The 22,650-nt window shown below is 39.1% G+C and overlaps 1 protein-coding gene across 1 annotated transcript in view; it reads left to right on the forward strand.

The window, feature by feature from the left end:
• The window catches only part of LOC149088441 (uncharacterized), a 36,139-nt gene extending 27,091 nt beyond the window's left edge, over nucleotides 1-9,048 (forward strand). Inside the window, exons 4-7 of the mRNA XM_089247533.1 lie at nucleotides 262-354; nucleotides 671-730; nucleotides 2,597-2,680; nucleotides 4,541-9,048. Of these exons, the coding sequence (XP_089103659.1) occupies nucleotides 262-354; nucleotides 671-730; nucleotides 2,597-2,680; nucleotides 4,541-4,954 (651 nt within the window). The 3' untranslated portion in view covers nucleotides 4,955-9,048. The remainder of the gene's footprint in view (nucleotides 1-261; nucleotides 355-670; nucleotides 731-2,596; nucleotides 2,681-4,540) is intronic.
• The last annotated feature ends 13,602 nt before the right edge of the window (nucleotides 9,049-22,650 follow it).

Raw genomic sequence — 22,650 nt, forward strand, 5'->3', positions numbered from 1 at the left:
TCTACTGCATCGCACTGTAATCGTTTGTAACGATAGCTGACCCCCCTACGGCACATCCTGGGAAATGCTCAGCGGTTGTGTAGTGTATCAAAGATCAGCCTCTTGTATATTTTAGTATATTTGGGTATAATTAGGTAGATTAATACATTCCTATGCAATTGTGAGATTTTTTTTTCTTTGCATTGCTTTACAAGACCGAAGAATGTAACAATCTCTTCTACATACTACTCTACATACTATTTTCTACCATTTTTATTTCAGGATAGCAAGAGTCTCTTACTGCCATGGATAATTTCTGTGACATTAACGACGTTCTTGGACATCATCTTCTCCATATATCTCATATGTGAAGCGGTAAGAGTCCAATTCAAGAGTTACACAAACATATGCAATCAATGTTTAACATGCAGAATGTGAAAGAGAAAACTATATTCTTTGTTTTCACTATTTATTAGAGCAGTGTTTCCCAAAGAGGGCAATATCGCCTCCATAAAACTGTCTGGATATGTATACGGCGAATGCTGTCTCCTGATAGAGTTCCATTTAAAACCCATCAAACACACACACAATACCTGCAACATTTTAATGAATTTTTTTTTCAATCATAGACTTTTTTTATTGCATTTTTTTTTCATTCATTAATGACTGAATGGCTTCGATTTTCTTCCAGAAATTGAACCTGCGCTACTCCATTCTGTTTATTTTCGATTTTGTGGTTTGCATATTGAACGTGAGTAAATGAAATTAAATACTTTTACAAACTTCTCGAAATTTGATTTCTGACTTATTATCAGGGTTATATCATAAGGACTGTTTCATGACGCGCCGGAGCAGCACCTCCTAGAGATAGAAGGCCTCTGCACTCAGCTTGTGACGTCAGTAAGTAGTCCATTTTCCCTCAGAATATTCAGGGAAACAAAATTTCTTTCTCGTGCCAGTTACCATCGTTGTACGGAAAATAAATGATCGGGCTCAGAATTGATGATTTCTATGCCCCCCCCCCACATCCAATCACTATGCGGTATTTGTGAGCCAATCAGGAAGATTCTACGTCAAAATAAGAAGAAACGAAATAGGATGCTGTGTTTCAAAATGTGGCAAACTTGCTAGGTATTCTGGATGACGTTTATGGCAAACAGTGCAGAGGCCTTCTATCTCTAGGAGGTGCTGGCCGGAGTCGGTACAAGCTGACGGCATGCGTGACGTCTCTGCTCAAACAGAACAGAGTACGTTCGCTTTGCTACCCTGTTAATTATAATAGGCTGTAATCGCCGTACTTTACTACTGCTAACTAACCGTACATCCACCTCGTACATATTACTCTACGGAATTTCTAATGAACAAGTGCATGCCAGAATGTGCGTGAACGTGTTGTGAACCTGACGTGAAGTTTACTTATGTGTAGTGCTCTGCCACCATCTGCCATCAGTTTTTTTAAACTATAAGTGAAGTGTAATGATTGATAGCTGCTCATTGTGGGCCTGTTTCTCTCTGTTGCGAGACTTTTTAGCGGGAGATCGGACAGAGTCGCTGCACTGGTCGCTCATTCATAGTGACGGACTCGCATCCTGAGGACCCGGGTTCGAATCCCACCACAGTGGTGATCGGATGAAGTTGGTTTTCTGTGGTTCCCAACTTCGAGGTGTGAGTGTGAGCCGATCTCCCCGTTAAGAAGTCTCGCCAGAACAACAACGCTACAAATATTTAATCATTACACTCCACTCACAACTTGAAATATAAAGATCGCGGCACTAAAATTTCACACGCACCATATATAGGCGCAGAGACTGTTAGGTATATACCGGCACAACTCAATCTGTGGTAAATTGCCCGTGGCGATAGACCGGGGTTGTGCTCGGTTTGAAAGAATTGCTGTACTGCCCATCTTACTGAATTATTTCTAAAATTATCTTTTCGATTATTGTGATTGTTTTGTATATTTATCAGCTTGTTTCGTTAAATCATTTATTCATTTTAAAATAAGAACTTTTGCACTGGCTTAAGCGAGGCAACTTCCACTGAGTTTATGTTTTCGCGAATCCATTTCCGTTGAATCACGTGCGTTAATTAACTTTCATTGGGTTGATTGGAAGCCAACTTGAGACAGACACAATTTCATTCCTTATCTGAACTTTCTAAGATTTTTTGATTATCTTTCTTGTTTTAATTTGAATTAGGTTCCATTCAAGTATTACGTAAGCAGATTTTCAGCCGTTTTTGACCCCCCCCCTTTTCAGCAAAAGTCAGCAAAACACTGAACCCCTCCCCCCTGTCAGCAACATTTCGTCAGCAGCTCAGAATATTTCCTATCTTCAAAAAGGGGTAGTTGATGACGTAAGCATCCTTCAAACCCTCCTTGTCATCAAAAGTCAGCAAATCCAAAACCCCCTCCCCCCTCGATGCTGACGTAATACTTGAATGACCCCTTAGAGAAAGTGTTTGAGCAGTGACGTCACGCAGGCAGCTCCGAGACCACGCCTACTGAATCAAGGCAGCAAGCGTGATTTCGAAGGGATTAAACAGTCCTTACTATACAAAAGCTTGAGTATTATGCGATTTCTTTTATTTATTAGCATTTATATCTGCGTAATTCCAGATTTATTGCCTGTTGTGCGTGGTGTCGCAGTACCAAGAATATATTGCTGGGAGAGGAACAGCTGGAGAAAACCATAGACGTCAGGTATCCCTTTTGTTTTGCTAATTATTTTCAATGACTTCATTTCGGTTTACCAAAGTGTTTTACTCCCGGTAGCCTTACAAGGATTATAGAATAACGTGGGGGGGGGGGGTTCTCGTTTCAGAATTAATGCAGTCAGCGGCCTCACCGCCGAGTGTATGATGCAATGTCGGTCAATTGTCGGTGAATACTTGGGGGCGTTACTTCTTCAATGTGCGTCATTTCAAACTGAACAGTTTTGGAAATGTCAACCGGTACCTCAAGAACCTCTACTAAACATATAACGCGTAGCATTTCCACAAAATCTTAAAACTCACTCATTCATTCAAACCGTGCAGAACTCCGGTCTGTCGCTATAGGAAACTTACTACCGATTGAGTTATGATGAAAGTGTATGTGTTTCAGAATCCTCTGGGTCCCGTTCAGATCTCCTGGAACACGAAAACCCTGTGTTAAAATATACAAAAATACACAAATACACACAGCTGCCTCGCGACATTTGGTCAGTCGTGGCCCAGCCTTCCTGTTCAAACGATCCACAGCTCTTGAAAGCCGGCTCATGTTAGGCATCGACCAAAGAGTATTTGGTTCTCTCATTGACGGGAGCAACCTAGGTGGACCCTCTTCGAACTCTGTGGCTTTCTGGGCTCGTTCCGTCATCGTTTTCAGTCCCTGCTCTTTTGCCAGCGGGAGTTGATTACGCACCGACCGAAGGATCTTTAGGTCTTTTAACAAGGCTGTCACACTGCCAGCCGGACCAGTTTCGAGAACCGGAATGGCCCGGTTGGACACTCAGCTCTCTGTTCTTTTGCAGCCGAACCAGGATCCGGCCACTGGGACTTTGCTGTGCAGCTCGCTGTTCTTTGCCGACCGGATCAAATTCTTAAAACTACTAAATGATTAAGGAGCTGCATTGTTGCTGGGTGAGAGGGATCTTTTTTTCGAAATTTCTATTCATGTGGAAAAAAAAATATTTAGCCGACTTAATGCAGCGCTTTGATTCGCAGAAAGAACGCAAAAAAAAAAGCCTCCTATGTAAATTTTTTTATCAAAAGAAAGCACCGGAAGTCAACCATTCCGCACACCAAAAAGTACAGTGATCTTTCACTTATGCGTCGCTGCAAGGGAACAAGGAAAATAGACGCTAAACTGTTGTTTCTCTCTGTTGTACTTGACCGATCCTTTCATTTCATGACTTCTTCCTGTGAGGCCATCCAAAGGTCATTGTTTACAGCAAGAGAATCAGCACGCTGAATCAGCTTGAACAGTTCATCTGTCAGGCATACGCATCGCCGCTATGCGGTCGTGTGGGCATCGTGCTGGACTCTCGTCCTGAGGATCCAGCAGGTCCGAACCCCGTTGACGGCACAGTGGTGGTCGACTGAAGTTGGTTTTCCAGCTTTGAGACGGAAAGCAAACTTCAGCCGGCATAGGATATGCGAGAAGAATGCAAAATAATAGAGTGCATATGAAGTATAGTATATAATAAGTTAGAAGGGGTTAGGAAATTTTTTACTCCTATTGTTTTTGTTCGCGGATTCGTAAATTATTTCTCCCATTAATGTCGGCGTGCGGAATTGTTCACTCGATTTCGTCGGTTCACAGTACGAAAAGGTTAAAGAACACATTGCATTACACCAGTGTGTCCTTTAACCGTAAAATTACGTAAAAATTTTTTTAACGTTTTAACCCTAAAATTACGTAGTTTTACTTAATTTCACGTAATTTTTGTTTGAACGTCTCTTTCTAAACCGCATAGAAATGTTTTATCATAGAATAAAGATTTCTTAAATCCCTCTTTATCCTTGATTTTTGTAATCATTCAGTGACCTTTTTATCTTAATGTGATTTTATCCCACATAGGAAATCCCGGTACAGTACGTCGTACACAACACCCAAACTTCAGCTCAAACTCTAAAAACCGAATGCGACGGCGAGAATAATTACAACGGTTCTAATGGTTACTATCTGATCGCACCGTCACCATCAAGCACATGCGATTCGAGATCTCACCCGTCAACAGAGATGAGCGTCGTTTCTGAAGATCAGACTTCAACGACCGGCAACCAAGAGAACCATCAAGTGAAAAGCAACGGCGAAACCGAAGAACACAGAGATGGAACGAGCAAAGGCTCCTGCGATACCAGCCATAACCACTATCAGCAGGATACGAGCCAACAAGTACCGGATTCGAACTGCATTGCAACGACCTTGCAAGAAGACTCGAATTCCAACTCCAGAGAAACTGAAATTTTATTGGATGGCAGTGACAAATGAGTCGGATTTGAGCTACCTAGTCAGATTCTATCCGCAAGGATATTTGAGTGTGAAAGCCTGGTCGACACTTGTTGAACTCCGCAGCGCAAAACAGGTTCTAAGCTGTGGCTAGCACAGTGCGGGCGATTTTGATGGTCGAGTGCGCGTAGCCACATCCCAAAACTGGTTTTAGCGCTGTGGAATTCTGCTGGTGTGGGCGCAGCTTGAAAATGGAAGCACGTGTAAGTGTCTCTTGTTGCAAGATATCAAATGACTTCCTGACTCGTACATACTTCATACGATACATATGCACACATATAGTCCGTCTCAAAAGTTTAGACACTATAGGTTTGTAAATGCGCCATGGATACCGTTTCAAATTTTGATTCTTGTTTTTTTGCTTGTGATCAGAATGCAAAAACCTACTTCGGTCATTGCCGAGGAAAATAGATTTTGGGTTTTTTTTCAAACTCAAGATTTTGAAAAATGTATCTATATGACGTATCAGAGACGTGAGAGTATAAAAGTGGAAAGCTATCGGATTGGTTTTCATAAAAAAATAATGTCAAAGTCGTCGTATATTTTGTACAATGAAATCATTCGAGTACTTCATTTGAAAGCAAAAAAAAAGCCTGTAAAAGGCATCACTGTTGCTTTGAGCAGCTCAAAATCTGACGTGTTTTGACCCAACGTGCGTCCCGAAGGCTAAAACCTGGTTGTGGTAGGCAACGCAGTGTAAGTTTACCCGAACACAAAACCGTTGAAAGATCGGCTTCAATGCAATAAACCTCGCCTGAAAGTATGAAAGTTCCTGGAGAGCGAAATTTCTAAGATATATAGTTCATAGACAAATCAGAGAAGCTTGTATTTGATTCATAAAAGAGTGGTTAGGAAATCACCTGTCACAAGACAGCATCGAAGAGAGGTGGAGACTAGAATGGGCATGAAGTAATATGTTTTAAAGGGAGACAAATGGCTTGGTAATCATAGTGGTGCGAAAAAAAGTGAAACTCACATGTTCCAGGCGGATATTTTCAGAAGATAGTAAGGTGGAGCTTCGATAATGGTATGGGTAGCATTTGCTTTTAATGATTAAGATTCCTTAACTTTTGAAATTCGTCGTCAAAACTCTGATGCTTGTAGGATATCCTCAAGAACAATTTACTACTAACTGGAGAAGAATTTAGGAGGATCAAACTTGACATTTCAATATTATAACGTGTCTATTCAAAGATCTGCTGCCACAAAAAACTCTTTAATCCCGAAAATGTATCAGTTTTACACTGGCGATCGATGAGTTCTATTTGGAATGTATGAGGCATACTTAAATGTGTTTGCAAATGAAATACAGCATTCGACTGTTGCTGACTGGAAGAGCTCTATCGAGGAAGTATGGTATTACAGTTTTGATGTTGAAACCCAATTAGATACATGGAGGATAGTGTGTTTGAGGTTGTTAGAAAAAGAGTCTATTAGTTATTAGAAGCCTGTAATTTATGTAAATCTGAATTTTATTTAAACCATTGAGACAGGAATTTTTTGTATTTTCGATACCATAAATATCGTAAATGTTCTTTCGTAAAATTTTTTTCTACAAATGTAGAAATGCTCAAGGTGTTATCCATTAAAAGGTGCTGGTTTTACTCCCCCTGTATTTCTTGTTATTTTAACCCTTTGAGCGGCAATTCCGAGATATAAACGTTATCTGCTTTTATTTCTATCACCCAGAGATATTTCGTCTTCTAAAAATGCAATGAAGGTGTTTCTACAATAAAACACGTTTTCCATTCCCCTCCGACCAATCAACTGCGGTGGTCCGAGTCAGCTCTTATCCAACGTTCGAGAACAACAAAGTTAATAGAAGTTCGAGAACAACAAAAAATAGAGAAAGACATACACACTCTCAGTACAGATCATACAAAAAAGTATTTCTCTTCCTAGAAAGCCGCACGTCATTGCAGGTGTTTTTGTATCATAGTAAGGGAAATAAAAGCGATTGGCGGAGTAGATATACTTTCTGGGGGGGGGGGGCAATTACCTGCTCTCAATCGGAAAAAAAAATTCTTCTTAAAATACGTGGCAATTTGGGTAGGTTTCGCGGTTACACAAATTGGGCAGTTATAATGTGGAGCAGGAAAGGTTTAAAAACCACTTAAAGGGTTAAGAAAAGTGCATTACTAAACTTTTGAGACGGACTGTACATACATACATACTCGATACATATATTTTGATCGTCGAAGAGATTTCCTATATTGGTCGTAACGAATTCCCTTCTCGCGGAAAGACTAATGGCGCTTTCTGGCCTAATATAATAATTTATGTAAAATAAAAACGAGAAACATTGGATAGATGTGATTACCTGTAAAATAGCGTGTTTGAAAATTTGATTTGTATTATAACATTCATTTTGTTTTGCTGGACTGATTTGTGACAGATCGAAAGACAGACAGGACCGCTGACCACCCAGAGAGACCATCTTGGGTTGGTTTGCGCTCTTTCCCAAATTAATGGACGGTCTCGGAGAGCTGATTTGTGACAGTATTTTTCAGCCGGCATGTTATGTATTGTAATTTAATGCAAGAATGTGAAATATTTATTGCAACCCCAGAGGACCTAAATTGCTGTTCACGAGATGTTAATGGTGCTCCTTGGGGGATAGGACGTAATGTTTAATTTTTTTTTTCGGAGAGAATGAATGCTCCTTTCGGAGAACCCCGTTTTGGCGAATAATATTCACCAGGCGGGGAAGTGTTATTCCATCATATACATAGGATTTTTACATAGGGTTATATTCATTGGCAAAGATCATAATCATGCCACTAAAAAGCAAGGCAAGCTGTGGTTTTTGTTTAGGACTATGGCACCATCTTGATTGGCGTTCAAATAAAACCTGCATATAATATTATCGTTATAGAATGCAAGTTTTTGAAATATGAGTTCTGATTGTCGCATTCAAATAGGGATTGAAAAATTGCTCAGCATAACTCTTCTTTGCTATTGATAAGCCAATATAAAACCGGCGGTTATGCGTAATCACCGGATTTATCACTTTTACCACGTTATATACGTATATATATATTACGCGGTAAATGCGACAAATCCGGCTATTTTGCATAATAACCGGCTGTAATATATAATCGCCGACCATTTCGTTATGTTTTATAAATTCCGTAAATTTATCACTTTTACCGTCATTTATGAATAATACCCAAGCGTCGTTGGTAAACAGAATAAATCGATCTGAATTCATCGCATTTGGTAAACAAGTATTTATCAAGTTAACATGGTATGCTTGGATATTATGCAGCTCCGGTAAAAGTTATGCAATTTTTTTAGAATTTATATAATTTTTTTGTATTTATCAAATTTACCAACGATCCTTGGGCATTATGCATAATCGCTGCAAAAACTTTTCCTGGCATGCTGGTGTCCTTCGATGTTTTCCCGAGAAAGCCGGCTTAATTCGAGAGAACACGGTAAAGATATAGCACTCCGCTTATTACAGCACAAAAATCTGTATCTCGTTTCCTTCTCCAAGAATAAAAGGTCAGGGTCAAACATACAGGCTTACAAAATACGGGAGGCTGAGGTAAGATCGGTCATTGTAATGGATTTTGAATGATATTCACCGCTCGTTATATTAGATAAAAATAACATGGCAGAAATAGGAAAAAAATTTGAGACCTGCCATAACGGTCGTTATAATGGAAGGGCCGTTCTAATAGACGGTCTCTATAACGAGTGTCGACTGTATGTAATTTTGTTTTGGCGTAGGTCACACAAAAAAAGCCTGCTGTTGGCAACCTTTCATACGAGCGATACAATATATATCAATGTTTGATAGATGATTAAAAATAAACTCAAACTGTAAAACATGTGAAAATTGATTATGTGTGAAACTGAACGGAACATATTTCATAAACCCAATTAAATGTGTTTCTTGCTAAATGGCATGATTTAATCGCGGTAATTATCGACTTTTGGAGATTATCGCAAGTAATACTATCCACTATATCGCAAATGCGTTTAATGCGAGGAATGTCTAGTCGGCCCTTAATTTTTCTTATCTCAGATCTCATATACACTGCTGGCCACCGTAAATGCAACACCCTGAAGGAAGCATGCAAATAATATGAAATTTACAACATGCATTAGCGGAGGTAAGATATGCAAATGATTAGAATTTCAGCGCAGACGCACGTCACGCGCGCCTGTGGCGCCACTTCAAAGCGCTATTTAAGGCTTGGAGATTTCGACAATTTGAAGTACGGCAATTGTGTTTTTCTTGTGGTTTTTTCAAAAAAACGATCAATTATGCCTCGTAGAAAACAGCGATCATCTTTTGATCAAGTATCCGAGTTCGACAGAGGAAGGATAGTGGCCTACCGAGATTGTGGATTATCTTTCAGGGAAATCGGTAGTCGTGTTGGACGAAACCAAACAACTGTAATGCGGATATGTGATCGTTGGATGCAGGAGGGTACGACGGACCGACGTGTTCGATCGCATCCACCTCAGTGCACCACTTCACGTGATGACAGGCGTATTGTGCGTATGGCAGTGACGGATCGCTCAGCCACATCACGAACCATAGCACAGCACATTCAGTCTGTACCGCATCATCCAGTGTCTGCGCGTACCATTCGACGCCGTTTACAGCAGAGTGGTCTGTCCGCAAGACGTCCATTGCTTCGTCTACCCTTGACGCAGAACCACAGACGTCTCCGCCGCCAATGGTGCGATGAAAGAAGGATGTGGACGGCACAATGGAATGAAATTGTCTTTACTGACGAGTCACGCTTCTGTCTGCAACACCACGATGGTCGGATTCGAGTCTGGAGACACCGTGGAGAGAGGATGCTGAACAGCTGCGTTATGCACCGCCACACTGGTCCTGCACCGGGTATTATGGTATGGGGCGGTATTGGATATCACTCTCGCACTCCTCTAGTACGCATTGCCGGTACTTTAAAAAGCCAGCGCTACATCTCCGAGGTGTTGGAGCCAGTTGTCCTTCCTTACCTTCAGGCAGCGCCGTCTTAACGCATGGGCCCACCCGGGCACGGCCCGGGGGCCTCCAGAGAAAAGGGGCCTCACAAAAATGAAATGTGGTTGGAATTTCCGAGAATTCACCACGTAGGGCCTCAGAAGAATCATTTGCCCGGGGGCCTATGATGCTCTTAAGACGACGCTGCCTTCAGGGCTTGCCCACAGCCATATTTCAACAGGATAATGCGCGACCACAAGTGGCACGCATTGTCCAAAGGTTCTTCGTCAATCGCCAGATTGAATTGCTTCCCTGGCCAGCTCGCTCTCCGGATCTTTCGCCGATAGAAAACATGTGGTCCATGGTTGCTCAACGATTGACCCAGATTACATCCCCAGCTGCCACACCAGATCAACTTTGGCAACGCGTGGAAGCTGCTTGGTCTGCTGTACCCTAAGAACACATCCAAAGTCTCTTTGAATCAATGCCGAGGCGTGTGGCAGCGGTGATCAACAATGGCGGCTACTGTGGCTACTGATTTTGGCAGGAACCACACTTCACAGAAGTCTATAAATTTAATCATTTGATGCTTGGTCAACATGTTATCTACAAAATAAATATTGTTGCGATATCTCTTGTCTTTCTTGGTGTTGCAATTTGGGTGGCCAGCAGTGTATTTCTGATTCTACAAGATTGGATTTGGCATTTCTTTAGTACGGATTAAACAGAACCGCGCATTACTTTCCGCAGCCTTTCGTTCTTCTTCGCAGACTGATTGGAATAAATTTAATTATTTTCATTTCTTAATTACTTTCATTCTTGCTCTAATTAAATTTCACAATTTCTTCATTTACAAAACAGTTATGGAGAACAACATTTGAGATATTATACTGAAATAAATTTTTGTCGAACTATTCTCAAATAAATTGTGAAATTATTCTCAAATAAATTGTGAAATTATTCTCAAATAAATTGTGAAATTATTCTCAAATGAACTGTAGTGAAATTATTCTGAAATACATTTTTGTCGAATTATTCTGAAATACATTTTTGTCGAATTATTCGGAAAAATATTGTTGCGAAATTATTCTCAAATAAATTGTTGTGAAATTATTCTCAAATAAATTGTTGTGAAATTATTCTGAAATAAATAGTTGCGAAATTATTCTGAAATTGTTGTGAAGTTATACTGAAAAAAATTGTTGTGAAATTATTCTGAAATAAATTTTTGTCGAATTATTTATTATTTTTGTCGAACTATTATGAAATAAATTTTTCTCAAATTGTTCTGAAATAAATTTATGAAATTATGCAGAACTATATTTGTGATTTTATTATGACTCAAATTATTCCAAAACACATTTCCCAAATCATTCTGAAATTAATTTCTCAAATTTTACTGAAATAACTTTCTGAATGTCTTAAAATTATCGTGAATTAAGTTACCGAATTTCTTAATTTCCAAAAAATTATCCTCGAATAAATTTCCTAATTTCTTAAATTACTTAAAAGGAGGAAATTATCATTAAAAGGAAGGGAAAAAATTAATCCGAGGTCCATTTTTACACACGGGCCCACCAAGGTACAGACCGGGGTTCTCGAGTACACAAGAAGACTATAATAAAGAGGTTTGGTGCTATGTGAGTAAATTATTAGATTGGCATTTCTCTCCAGCCAGGTAGACGGGATCCTTGAAGATCAGTTTGACTAAAGGCAGTGCCGGTTTCTCATCGTACGCAGGGGAAAAAGGGGCAGGTGACCTGTGCCTCAAATGCAAGAAAGAAGCCAGTTTTGCGGGCCCCTGAAAATTTGTGGGCACTGGGCACGTCACGTCCATGCGAGAAACATGCCGTTGCTAGGGGGGAGGGGTTAATGTGGTACTGTTGAAAAGGGGCTCTAAAAAACCAAAAAAAAAAACAAACCCATTCCAGTGCATGGCGTTGTACAGTGATGGTAAACTGAAATTTCCCCTTTTAAGTTGGGCTACCAGTTTCGAAACTGAGAACGGAGGACGCCTGCGCATGCGCACCATTACAGCGTCGCTTTACCAATTTTTACAATAGATGGCGCCACTGTTATTCAACAATAACATCAGCCACAATTAGGGTTACCAGATGCGAAGACTGGTAAAGGAGGACGTTCGAGCTAGAAGCCTTTTATATATATAAAGGCGTCTTAGTTTGAGCGCACCCACTTAATGACGTCACTTATCTTAATTTTTTCAATAGATGGCGCCACTTTTCCGACCAAATAAAACCGTCCACGACAATAATTCTCCTCAACTTTAAAACAGTACAGTAAAAAAAAAGCAGAAACTGAAAAAATTCTTGGAATTTCGACGCTATTGGTGGATGAGTGTGGGAGGGGACACTCACACAAACACTCATACAAATGAAGAATAATTATATAATTTGGAAAAAAAATTTTTCCTAGAAAAAAAAAGGATTAGTAATTCTGGAAACCTGAAAGGGAGGGCTAAAAAGACAAATTTTCCGAAACGTAGGAGGACGCTTGAAATGACATCAAAAGGAGGTTGTTGGTAACCCTAACCACAATAATAATTCTTCCCAACTAAAACAGAACAGCTAAAAAAGCCAAAAACAGCAATAATTCTGGGAATTTTGCAGGTTTTGACATCAAAAGGATGCAAAAAAACCCACAAAAACAGTCATGTAGAGTGACTATATGTTTAAAAGTGGGGAAAAAAAAACAAATTTTCTTATGAAAAAGGAGAAAAATAATTCTGGAAATCTAAAAAAGAAGGCTAAAAGGATAAATTTTCCGAAATGTAGGATGTCCTCTTAAAAGAGGACGTATGGTAACCGTATCTTCACACTGTTTCACGCCAGGATCAGATAAATAACTGACGGTGGTGTCATCTACATTTAGAAACACAAATCTCTGTAGAATATATCACAATTCAAAAACTTTGAAAAAGCTGTTCAGTTTAGTTTCTAGTTCTCGAAATTATTTAATTATTAATATTATTCCTTTATTAATTGTGAAATAATTTCTGTCATTGATTTATAAATTATTTCTTTTATTAATTCTAAATTCTCGTTAACTTATTCTGGAATTATTTCTTTCATTAATTCTTCTAAAGCCTATGGAAGAAGATAAAGAAAAAACGATATGTGTACACAAAAATAAGTGCGTGTTTGTATCAGTGATTTAGGAGGAAAACTTTGGCACGATCGGGATTTAGTGACTATGTTTTTTTAAGGGGCCGTTCAAGTATTACGTAAGCAAATTTTTAGTCATTTTGACCCCCCCCCCCAGCAGAAGTCAGCAAAACTCTGACTCCCCCCCCCCCCCTCGTCATATTGGTGGCATCAGAGACGTACACGGGACGGGGGGGGGGGCATAGGGGGCTCGTGCCTCACCCCCGAAGATCAAAAATTAATTTTTTTTAATCCAAAAATATATTTTTTTAAATTGAAATTTCGGAAGAAAATACCTTTATATGTTATTATAATCAATTTTTGTTAATTTCAATGTTATTTGAAGGCTATGAACTCAAAATTTATCTTTAATAAATTCATTGCGACCCACCCTATAAGCTATATAATGATAAATCACGTAGAAGCCCTAAGTCCGCGGACCAAATATGGCCCTGGGGGTTATCTGATGCGGTCTGCCGCTCTTCAAACCTAATTTTGTAAAAATGAACTAAGCGGCACATTTATAGATAGCTTAAGTGTCCCGTGGTACAATTACAGAGCATTTAAGCGGCCCGTGGAACATTTTCAGATCACTTAGATGACCCGGGACACTGTTCCAGAACACTTAAGCTCTCCGTGACACATTTAGAGATTCCTTGAGTGACATGTGACGTAGTTTTAAAGCATTTAAGTGGCCCACAGTGCGGTTATACATCACTCAAGTTATCCGCGGCATATAATTACGGATCACTTGAGTGATGCGAGGCACAGTTCCAGAGCACATAAGGTGCCCGGATACTAAAGTGGTTCTGTAGGGCACTTATCAATGGTGGGAATGTTACTTCAAGTGCCCACAAACTATCGAAAGGTTTTCTCGTTTTTGTCGCACCGAATAAGATGCCGTTAAAAATATTTCATATTTTCATTAAGGGTGGTTGATGACGTAATATTATCCAACCCCCCCCCCCTGTCATCAAAAGTCAGCAAATCGGAAGTCCCCCCCCCCTCCCCATCGATGCTGCCGTAATACTTGAACGGCCCCTAACAGGAAACTCATTTTTGTAATCGCGCATGCGATTAAATATAAGAGAGAAGCCTGTTTTTCCCTCTGCATCTTTTTCTCGACCCGGACAGCAGAGACCTTTTCTTTCGTGTTGTGTTCTAGGAAAGAGTTTCTCAACCTAAATGGTCTGCGGACCAGGAGTTGGTCCTTTTGACCTGTAGTCTTCCTGTAGACCAGACGTGGTCCGCAGTATACATAATTTATGGATACAAAATGACTTCAATATTTTGGAACGCACTTAACTACAGGCGTGGGCGTTAAGTTATTTAAAATATTAGGAGGGCTCGACAATAGTGAATGAAGCTCGGGGCGCAATATTTCAATTGATGAAATGGAGGATTTTGGCAATTCCTGGGGGTATGTATGACCCTGATAAAAATTTACGCCTATGACTATCGGTAAAGATATTAATACCAGTTTTTAATTATCAAAAAGTACCAAATTGCAGAGCTACTAATGCCATTCAGTTTCAAATTTAAAGTTATTAATACCATCTAGAGAGCAATATTTCAAAATGATTGAAAACAGTTAATTCCCAACAATAATTGAGTTTCGAAGCTTTTAATTACCAAATTACGAATGCTTGGTAAATTCGAATTTTGGATAATTCAAACTTTTGAGAACTCCCTTTAAGTTTTCTATCTAATTTAAAATTTATCTAGTTATTATCTAGAAATTATATAGTTAAAATTTCTTGTTTCATTCGATTTTAAAAAAAAAATATTTTGGATGATTCATGGGGTGGCGGGGGTAGGAAAATCACGATTTTAATATGAGCGAATACAGCGAGTTGGGGAAAATTCACAAGCAGAGTCAGACCTTTCCTGTCTCGTCCTATTTGCTCAATCTCTATTCTCCAGGGCTATTGGCTGCTGGCAAATGTGTTAAACAGTAAGTCTTTTAAAAATAACAGTTGGAAAATTCCGACATTTCTGAATTTAGGAGCACGGGGTGCCGTTTCTTTTTGTTTTTTTTCGATTTTAACTTCTGGCTCGAACAGCCATGCTAACAACCTATCCGCTGCGAACAACATGTAAAGAATTGTCGGACCGGTCTCAAGATAACTCCAGGTTTTTATGAGAACGTGCGATAAAAAAAAACGAGCACTCTTTTTCCTTTGGAAATGACACCCTTTGCATGTCAGAATTTAATTTGCTTTTCTTGTTTGATCTATTATTTAGTAACTCAGATAAAAATAAATAAATTACTGGGTTTGATGATCCCACACCGGAAATACCACATTATTTAACCACTTCCCGTACAAGCTTTTGACAACAAATTTGGATTATTTCTATTTGACGAATCACCGGTAAATCTGTTAAGTTCGTCCTAACCTAACCGGACGTTAAAAAAAACCAAGGGAGAAGGAAAAACATTATAAAAGAGAAAGAGTATATTAGATAAGGTAGATAAGAGAGTTTTTTAAGAGTGCTCTTTTCACCCTCACTCTACATTTCGCCTTTCATGATTATAGTATATATAATCACACATGCGTGTAGAAAAAAAAATCATTAACGGGCGTATAAATCAAAGAAGGAGAAAGAAAGTGAACAACTTTCGTAGAGATATGGTAACCATAAAGCTTCACGATGGTGAAAAGAGAGGAAAGAAAACACAGAGAACCTTGTTTGAATTTATTCCGCTTACGTTTGGACGTAATTTTACGTCAGTAATCGTAAAGGGGTTAAAATTAATCCGGTAAAAGTGTTTCGATGACTAGTGAGCGATTTCACAAGTTTTTTAGGGCGGTATTCACCGACATGGTTCAAACTATAGTCACAAGAGATCCACACGGATATTGGTTAAATTCAGGTTTTTAACCAATCTACGTTGATCTCTTAAAGCGCGAGATTAATATAAACAATGTAACATATCTTCCTACAGATGTAGAGCATAAACATCCACCATGGACGTATCACCCGGTGAAAGATATTTTGCCGACACAGGTCTTGACCACAGATGTAGAAGAATCAACAAATCGAATTATTTTCACAGATGGTTCAAAGACCGTGGACGGTGTAGGGGCCGCCTACGTCAGTATATACATGGGTGAAGTAACGGACAAATGGAACTGCCGATTGCTAAATAACAACACTGTATTTCAAGCAGAGTTATACGCAATCTGGATGGCGGTCAACTATGCAAAAAATTGTACAACTATAAGGACAGACAGCATGTCATGTATACAGGCAATACGAGACGTAGAATCCCCTTATAGCCTAGTGCATGACATTAGAAAAACACTAATGGACCACAGGAAGATTACAATACGATGGGTGAAAGCTCATGTAGGCATTGAGGGGAATGAAATGGCGGATAAATTCGCAAAAGAGGCTACAAAACATCAACATGAAAACCATCTAATGAAATTACCGGCATCCTACATTAAAAATCTGCTCTGGCAAGAAGCGTCAGAGAAATGGCAACACCATTGGCAAATATGCACAACTGGAAGAAAGGTCTTCGACGTTATACCAAAAGTGGGTAAAATGAAAGAAGTCATGCCGAGAGAAATAGTAATGTTCCTCACAGAACACGGTCCATTCGGTGAATACATGCAAAGGTTCAAAATCAGCCAGACCAGTACGTGTAGATGCGGCCATCCGGGAAGCGTGATACACTATGTGACACAGTGTGAGTACACAAAGGGATACCATTTACAGGCACCACCGAACGGACGAGAGATCTTGTGAAAACGGAAAATTATTTTACAAAGATCTGCAACGAGGAAACTACAAGTCTTAGCTATCTGATGAATTATAAAGAAACTATTTTGATAACAACTGGGAGCAGTGAACAATCCACTAGTGATTCGGAAGTGGAATCTGAAACGGATGCGGGTTCCATATAGAGGGGCGCACTTAGGCTCCTAAACCATAATATTTGAGTGACACCCTGTATAATTTATGAATGTTTTTGTACATACAATTTCATAGTAGGATGGTGGTTTAGTAACCTTGAATATTTGAATGAGCTCATTATGGCATTTGTTGCGAATATGTGACGTACATAGTAATGTTTATGTGTATCAACAATTATTATAAAAATGGAAATTTATATTATGTAATTAGCGTATATTATATAAATATATTATGTAAATATGTGTGGGTAATTCAAATGTGATCGCTGCCACCCAGCACTGTGAACGGGAGCTGTGTTTGATTGTTCCCGCCGCACTTTTATAGTATGATAGTAATCTATAACCTTGAATATTTGTATGAGCTCATGGTGATATTTGTACCCAATACTACCTTCATAGAGTAATGTTTTTGTGCATTCCCAATAGTATAAAAAAAGGGAAATTTTTGTAAAGTAAATAATATATGCATGTAATTCAAATGTGAATGCCCAGCACTGTCAACAGAGGCTCTGTTTGATTATTCCCGTTGTAGTGAAGGCTCTGTGTGAATTCTGTGTGTGTGTGTGTATATATTGCATATTCTGCAATAGGACAGGCAAAACTGCTCAGCACTGTGGACGGAGGCTTTGTTTCTTCGTTTCCCGTCACAGTCGAGGCGCGGTATATATGTAATTTGTATACATTGTGTATTGTGTATTTTGATCATTCTCAAAGCTCTCCCACTTCAACATGCCAGCTTCTTCTTCTTCTTTCTTGCTCACAAGTCTTTTCCACATTTCTTTCGGAATCCCAGGCTGTGGTCTCCGGCCCTTATGTGCCACTGGGCGCACGTGCAATTTTTCTCCCTAGTCATTGGATTCAGTCACCCATTTTTGTCAAATGGCTTGTATGTTGCATTGGTTGATGGCTGTCTTCATGGGGAGAATGACGCGAGTAATTCGAAACTTGCGGGCACGGGGCAAGGGGAGCCACCACTATAAATCTTTGCTAAATTTTCCGACACAACTCTAACTCTTTTGAGGTAACGGAAGTAAGGTGCTTTGCATCAGTCCGGGGTTGTGAGCGGTTCTATCTATCTATCTATCTACGTTGATCTCTTACCCAAAAATTTTGACTACAGTTTAAACCATGTCGGTGAATACGGCCCTAAAGAACATGAAACACTAACGCGCGAGCGCGTTTCGAAACATCCTCACCGCAGACGTTAAAACGGCATTCCCGTTGAAATATATAGGGGGAAAAAGAACACCATATGCACCTGGGGAAATACGTTAAGTATTTTCATACTGAAATGCATGTCTGCTTTTCGAGTATTACCAAAGTGCGCCATTATCCCGTACAGCTGTTAGAATGGTTTTGCACTGTGGAATAACTTCACAGGGCTGGCGTCCGCGCCTTTTATTCACGTGACGCAGATTCGCATACGGGTTCTTCTTCTTTCCTAGGTTATATTTGCATACATGGTGTTCTTTTTCCTCCAGATAAATTTCAACAAGAATACCGTTTTAACGTTTGCGGAGCGGCCGTTTCATGTTCTTTAGACCATGCATTCTTTGATGACAATTGTTTGTATTGGTGTGTACTGAAAAACCCATCTTTTCTGAATCACCCAGTATACCGAAAATTATATAGTAAAGTGCCAGAACAGTTTTTGATATGCGTTCTGAATTCAAAATGGTAATTACCAGTCTGAAATTGAAATTAAAAATCATACAAAATTTATATATTTATGTATATACGTAAATTAATACGTGCAATTACTCCCTGATTCAATATTTCCAAGCAATCTTAAATTGATTATATTAAAGTTCCGACACTAGCGATAAAATCACGTCGATGGGAGGAACAAAAATGAAATATACGCGGAACTATCTCTCCTCACTTTATTACATTAATACTGGCGCAACGGACGTCAGTGCAATTAACAGACTTGTCAATTAATCCCACGTTCTTTCAGCATACATTTTTCCGAAACTAACTAACGCTAATGAACTTCTTTTAACGGAAAGCAGTTGCTTATTTTCATTTTTGTTCCCAAAGTAAAATTGTATCCAAAATGTTTTCTCGAGAGGGAGTGCGTTCTTTGGATAAATATTTCCATGCGAAGCGTATTTTCAATTAATGGGAGGATGATCGAATAATTTCTTAACTCCGAGTTTAGGAAAAAATTAACAGTGGAACGCGGAACTGTGTTCTGGTGTATTCTGAATCGTCAGCTAGTCGAGATAACAAAGACATTATTATACTGTAAATTTGTGGATAGTTAGCACAAATACACTGCTGTAGAGAGACGCTTATTGTATTAAATCAAAAATACAGTAGTACAAGGGTGCTCAACCTTTCGTGGGGGAGTGCGGGCCACTTGAGTTATCTGGAAATGTGTTTCGAGCCAATCAGATGGTCTGAAAATGTGCAGCGGGCTACTTGAGTCATCTCGAAATGTGCCGTAAGTCCCTCAGGTGATCTGGAAATGTGTCGCGGGTCATCTGGAAATGCCACACAATTTACTCCAGTGATCTGAAAGTGTGGCGTGCATCACTTGAGTTATCTTGAAATGTGCCACGGGCCATTTAAGTCATTTGGAAATATGCCGGGAGTGAAATGAAAATGTGTAGCAGACAATTTAAGTAATTTGAAAATGTGCTAAGAGACATTTAAACTATCTACAAAAATGTAATTAAGTGAACTGTAAATGTGTCGTGGTCCGCTCAGGTCATATGGTCATATGTAAGTCTGCCGTAAGCCACTCAAGTGATCTCGAAGCGTACCGCTGGTCACTCGCCTTAATAAACCCTATTCAAGAGGCTATTTGAGTGATTTGGAAATGTGACGTCAACCACTTGAGGAATATTCCTATGTTCCGCGTACCACTTAAGTGAATTGGAGGTGTGCCGCGCGCAGGTTGCTTAAGTGATTTAGAAAGATGCTTGGGATCACTTTAGTGATGTGGATATGAGCCGTTGGAAGCTTATATGATGTGGAAATGCTCAGCGAGCTTATAATTTCTTAGGGCTACTTAAGGTTTAGTTATAAGTCGGGAGCCACATCAGATGGCACTGAGGGACGTGGCATTGGTTGCGCATATATGTAGTAGAAATTCCCGATAATGGGCATTCATGGGACCAAAAATTTTGTCCGTCAACGGGGAGTGTCCGCTATGGGAAAAGTACGATACACAGTGGAACCTCGTTTTATACTGCTTCACATTTATACGAGGTTTCACTTGGACCGCAGTTAATTCTTGTTCATTTTAATGTTAAAATGTGTATGCTATTGTGTGTAAAAGTGATACACCTGTGGGTATGCATAATCCCCAAACGTCTCGATAGAGAAAGTTGGATTGAATTTACTAGATTTCCCACTTTTACCGGCTATTATGCATAATTCCCAAATAAAGTTGGAAAGTCTGATTAAAATGGAGAAAATTATATTTGTTACGTTAAACGTGTGTGTGAAAAACCCGGTTACTATAAATAAGTGCCGGTTCCACTCGGATCCTGTCATAACGAACTCCAAGAGACCGGGGAAATCACTTCGTTATAACGAAATTTCGTTAGGTTCCATTCAAGTATTACGTAAGCAGATTTTTAGAAATTTTTGACCTCCCGGTCAGCAAAAGTCAGCAAAACACTACTACTACTAAACCACACATGTACCTCGTCCATATTCCTATGCGGAACCTCTAACGAATTGGTACATGTGGGAATGTGTGTGTCCGTGTAGTGAAACCTGACGTGAAGTTTGTTTCTGTGTAATGATTGCTATGTGTAGTGCTGCCATCTGCCCCCAGTTTTTCTAACTATGAGTGAAGTGTAATGATTGAATAATTAATCGTTGTAGGCCTGTTGCTCTCTTTGGCGAGACTTTTTAATGGGGCGATCGGCTCGCATTTGTGCTCAGCAAAACACTGACCACCCCCCCCCCCCGTCAGCAAAATTTCGTCGGCAGCTTAGAATATTTCATATCTTCAAAAAGGGGTGATTGATGACGTAAGCAATCTTCAAACCCCCCCTCCCCCCTTGTCATCAAAAGTCAGCAAATCCGAAACCCCTTCCCTCTCCCTCGATACTGACTTAATACTTGAATGACCCCTTATAAAGGAATCCTAGGTTTTTAGCATTATTCCTATGGAAATTATCTGTAGGGATTAGAAAACTGTTCGTTAAAACGAGATTTTCGCTATAACGGTATTCGTGAAAACGGGATTCAACTGTATTATGCATGATGGCCGAGCATTTTGTTAAGTTTGAAAAAAATTTCGTAAATTTATCACTTTTGCCGGTGATTATGGGTAGTACCCAAGCGTCGGTGAATTTGATAAAATTTTTTTAAATTAACCACTTTTACCGGTGACTATGCATATCACCCAAGCATCGCATTGTTGGTAAACATGGTAAATTGTTCTATATGACATACTTACTATACATGATAATTCATATATGTATTGTATTATTATATAGAGGTACGATTGCAAAATTTGCTATCATTATGTCGGGGTCCGACTATATTCATGAAACATACTTGACTCATTTGAAACTTTTTTTCCTTATTTATCAAATTCACCGATTACACTGGGATAGTATGCATAATCACAGATAAAGGCAATAAATTTCAAGTATTTATCAAATTTATCAATGACGCTTGGGTATTATGCATAATCTCCTGTAAAAGTGTGATAAATTTATCAAACTTACCAAGACTATTGGCAAGTATACATATAATAACTGGTTATTACGTATGAGTACCGATTTATCACATTTACCGTAACATGATATGTGCATTAATTAATTATTTTTACCATTACGTGATAAGAGCACCCACACATATTTTGCAATAAAAGTAAAATTAAATTACAATAAGTGCAAAGATGATAAAATCATTCGCAACAACATTATGCCTTTTAATGCTGGCTTTTTCCAGCTCGTCAACAAAACAAACCAACATCACCATTCGAATTCACCATCTTGGGCCATGGCTATGTTCAGTTAATTTAGTAATTAAATGACGATTTATCATATTCACTAACGCGAGCTTGCGATTAAACACTATCCTAGTTGAATATGATAAATTACGGTTAATGATGAAAATAATTAAATTAGAGTCTGCCTGATATTCTGTTCACTATTGAGAGCGTCCGCTAAACAGGAAGTAAAATACATTGAAGCCCTATTCCACGGGACCGGAGACAGAAAAGTGTTCGTTAGCGAGGTGTCCGTTAGAAGAGGTTATGCGGCTGTAGAAGCCATTTAGGATAAGTCAGGGCTTCCCTTATTACACGCGGAGCCGTGTGCAAAAAAAATTAAAAGCGGGGCCAGAGGCGTCTTATTAATTTCTGGGCTTTTTGGCCCCGATTTTGTATGTTCTGTGGGAGAGGAATCGGGTCAAAAAAATTCATATATTATTACAAAATTTACAGAAATGCTGAAAAATATCGATCCAAAAAATGTAGACAATTTTAAATGTAAATTAATAAAAATTTCAGAATTGATGAAAGTTTTATAAAAAATACTTCAGAATTTATAAAAAGAGGCAGTTTTTCAAAATTTGTTTAAATTCAAAATTTATGAATTCCCCAGAATTGTTTTTTTTAGAATTCAAAATACTGAATTCCAGAATTATTTCTTTTTGGATAAAAATACAGATTTT

This window comes from Pholcus phalangioides, unplaced genomic scaffold, assembly GCF_987345545.1.
Source record: "Pholcus phalangioides strain wild (caught in Gottingen) unplaced genomic scaffold, Ppha-v1.0 ptg000003l_1, whole genome shotgun sequence".
Lineage (NCBI taxonomy): Eukaryota > Metazoa > Arthropoda > Arachnida > Araneae > Pholcidae > Pholcus > Pholcus phalangioides.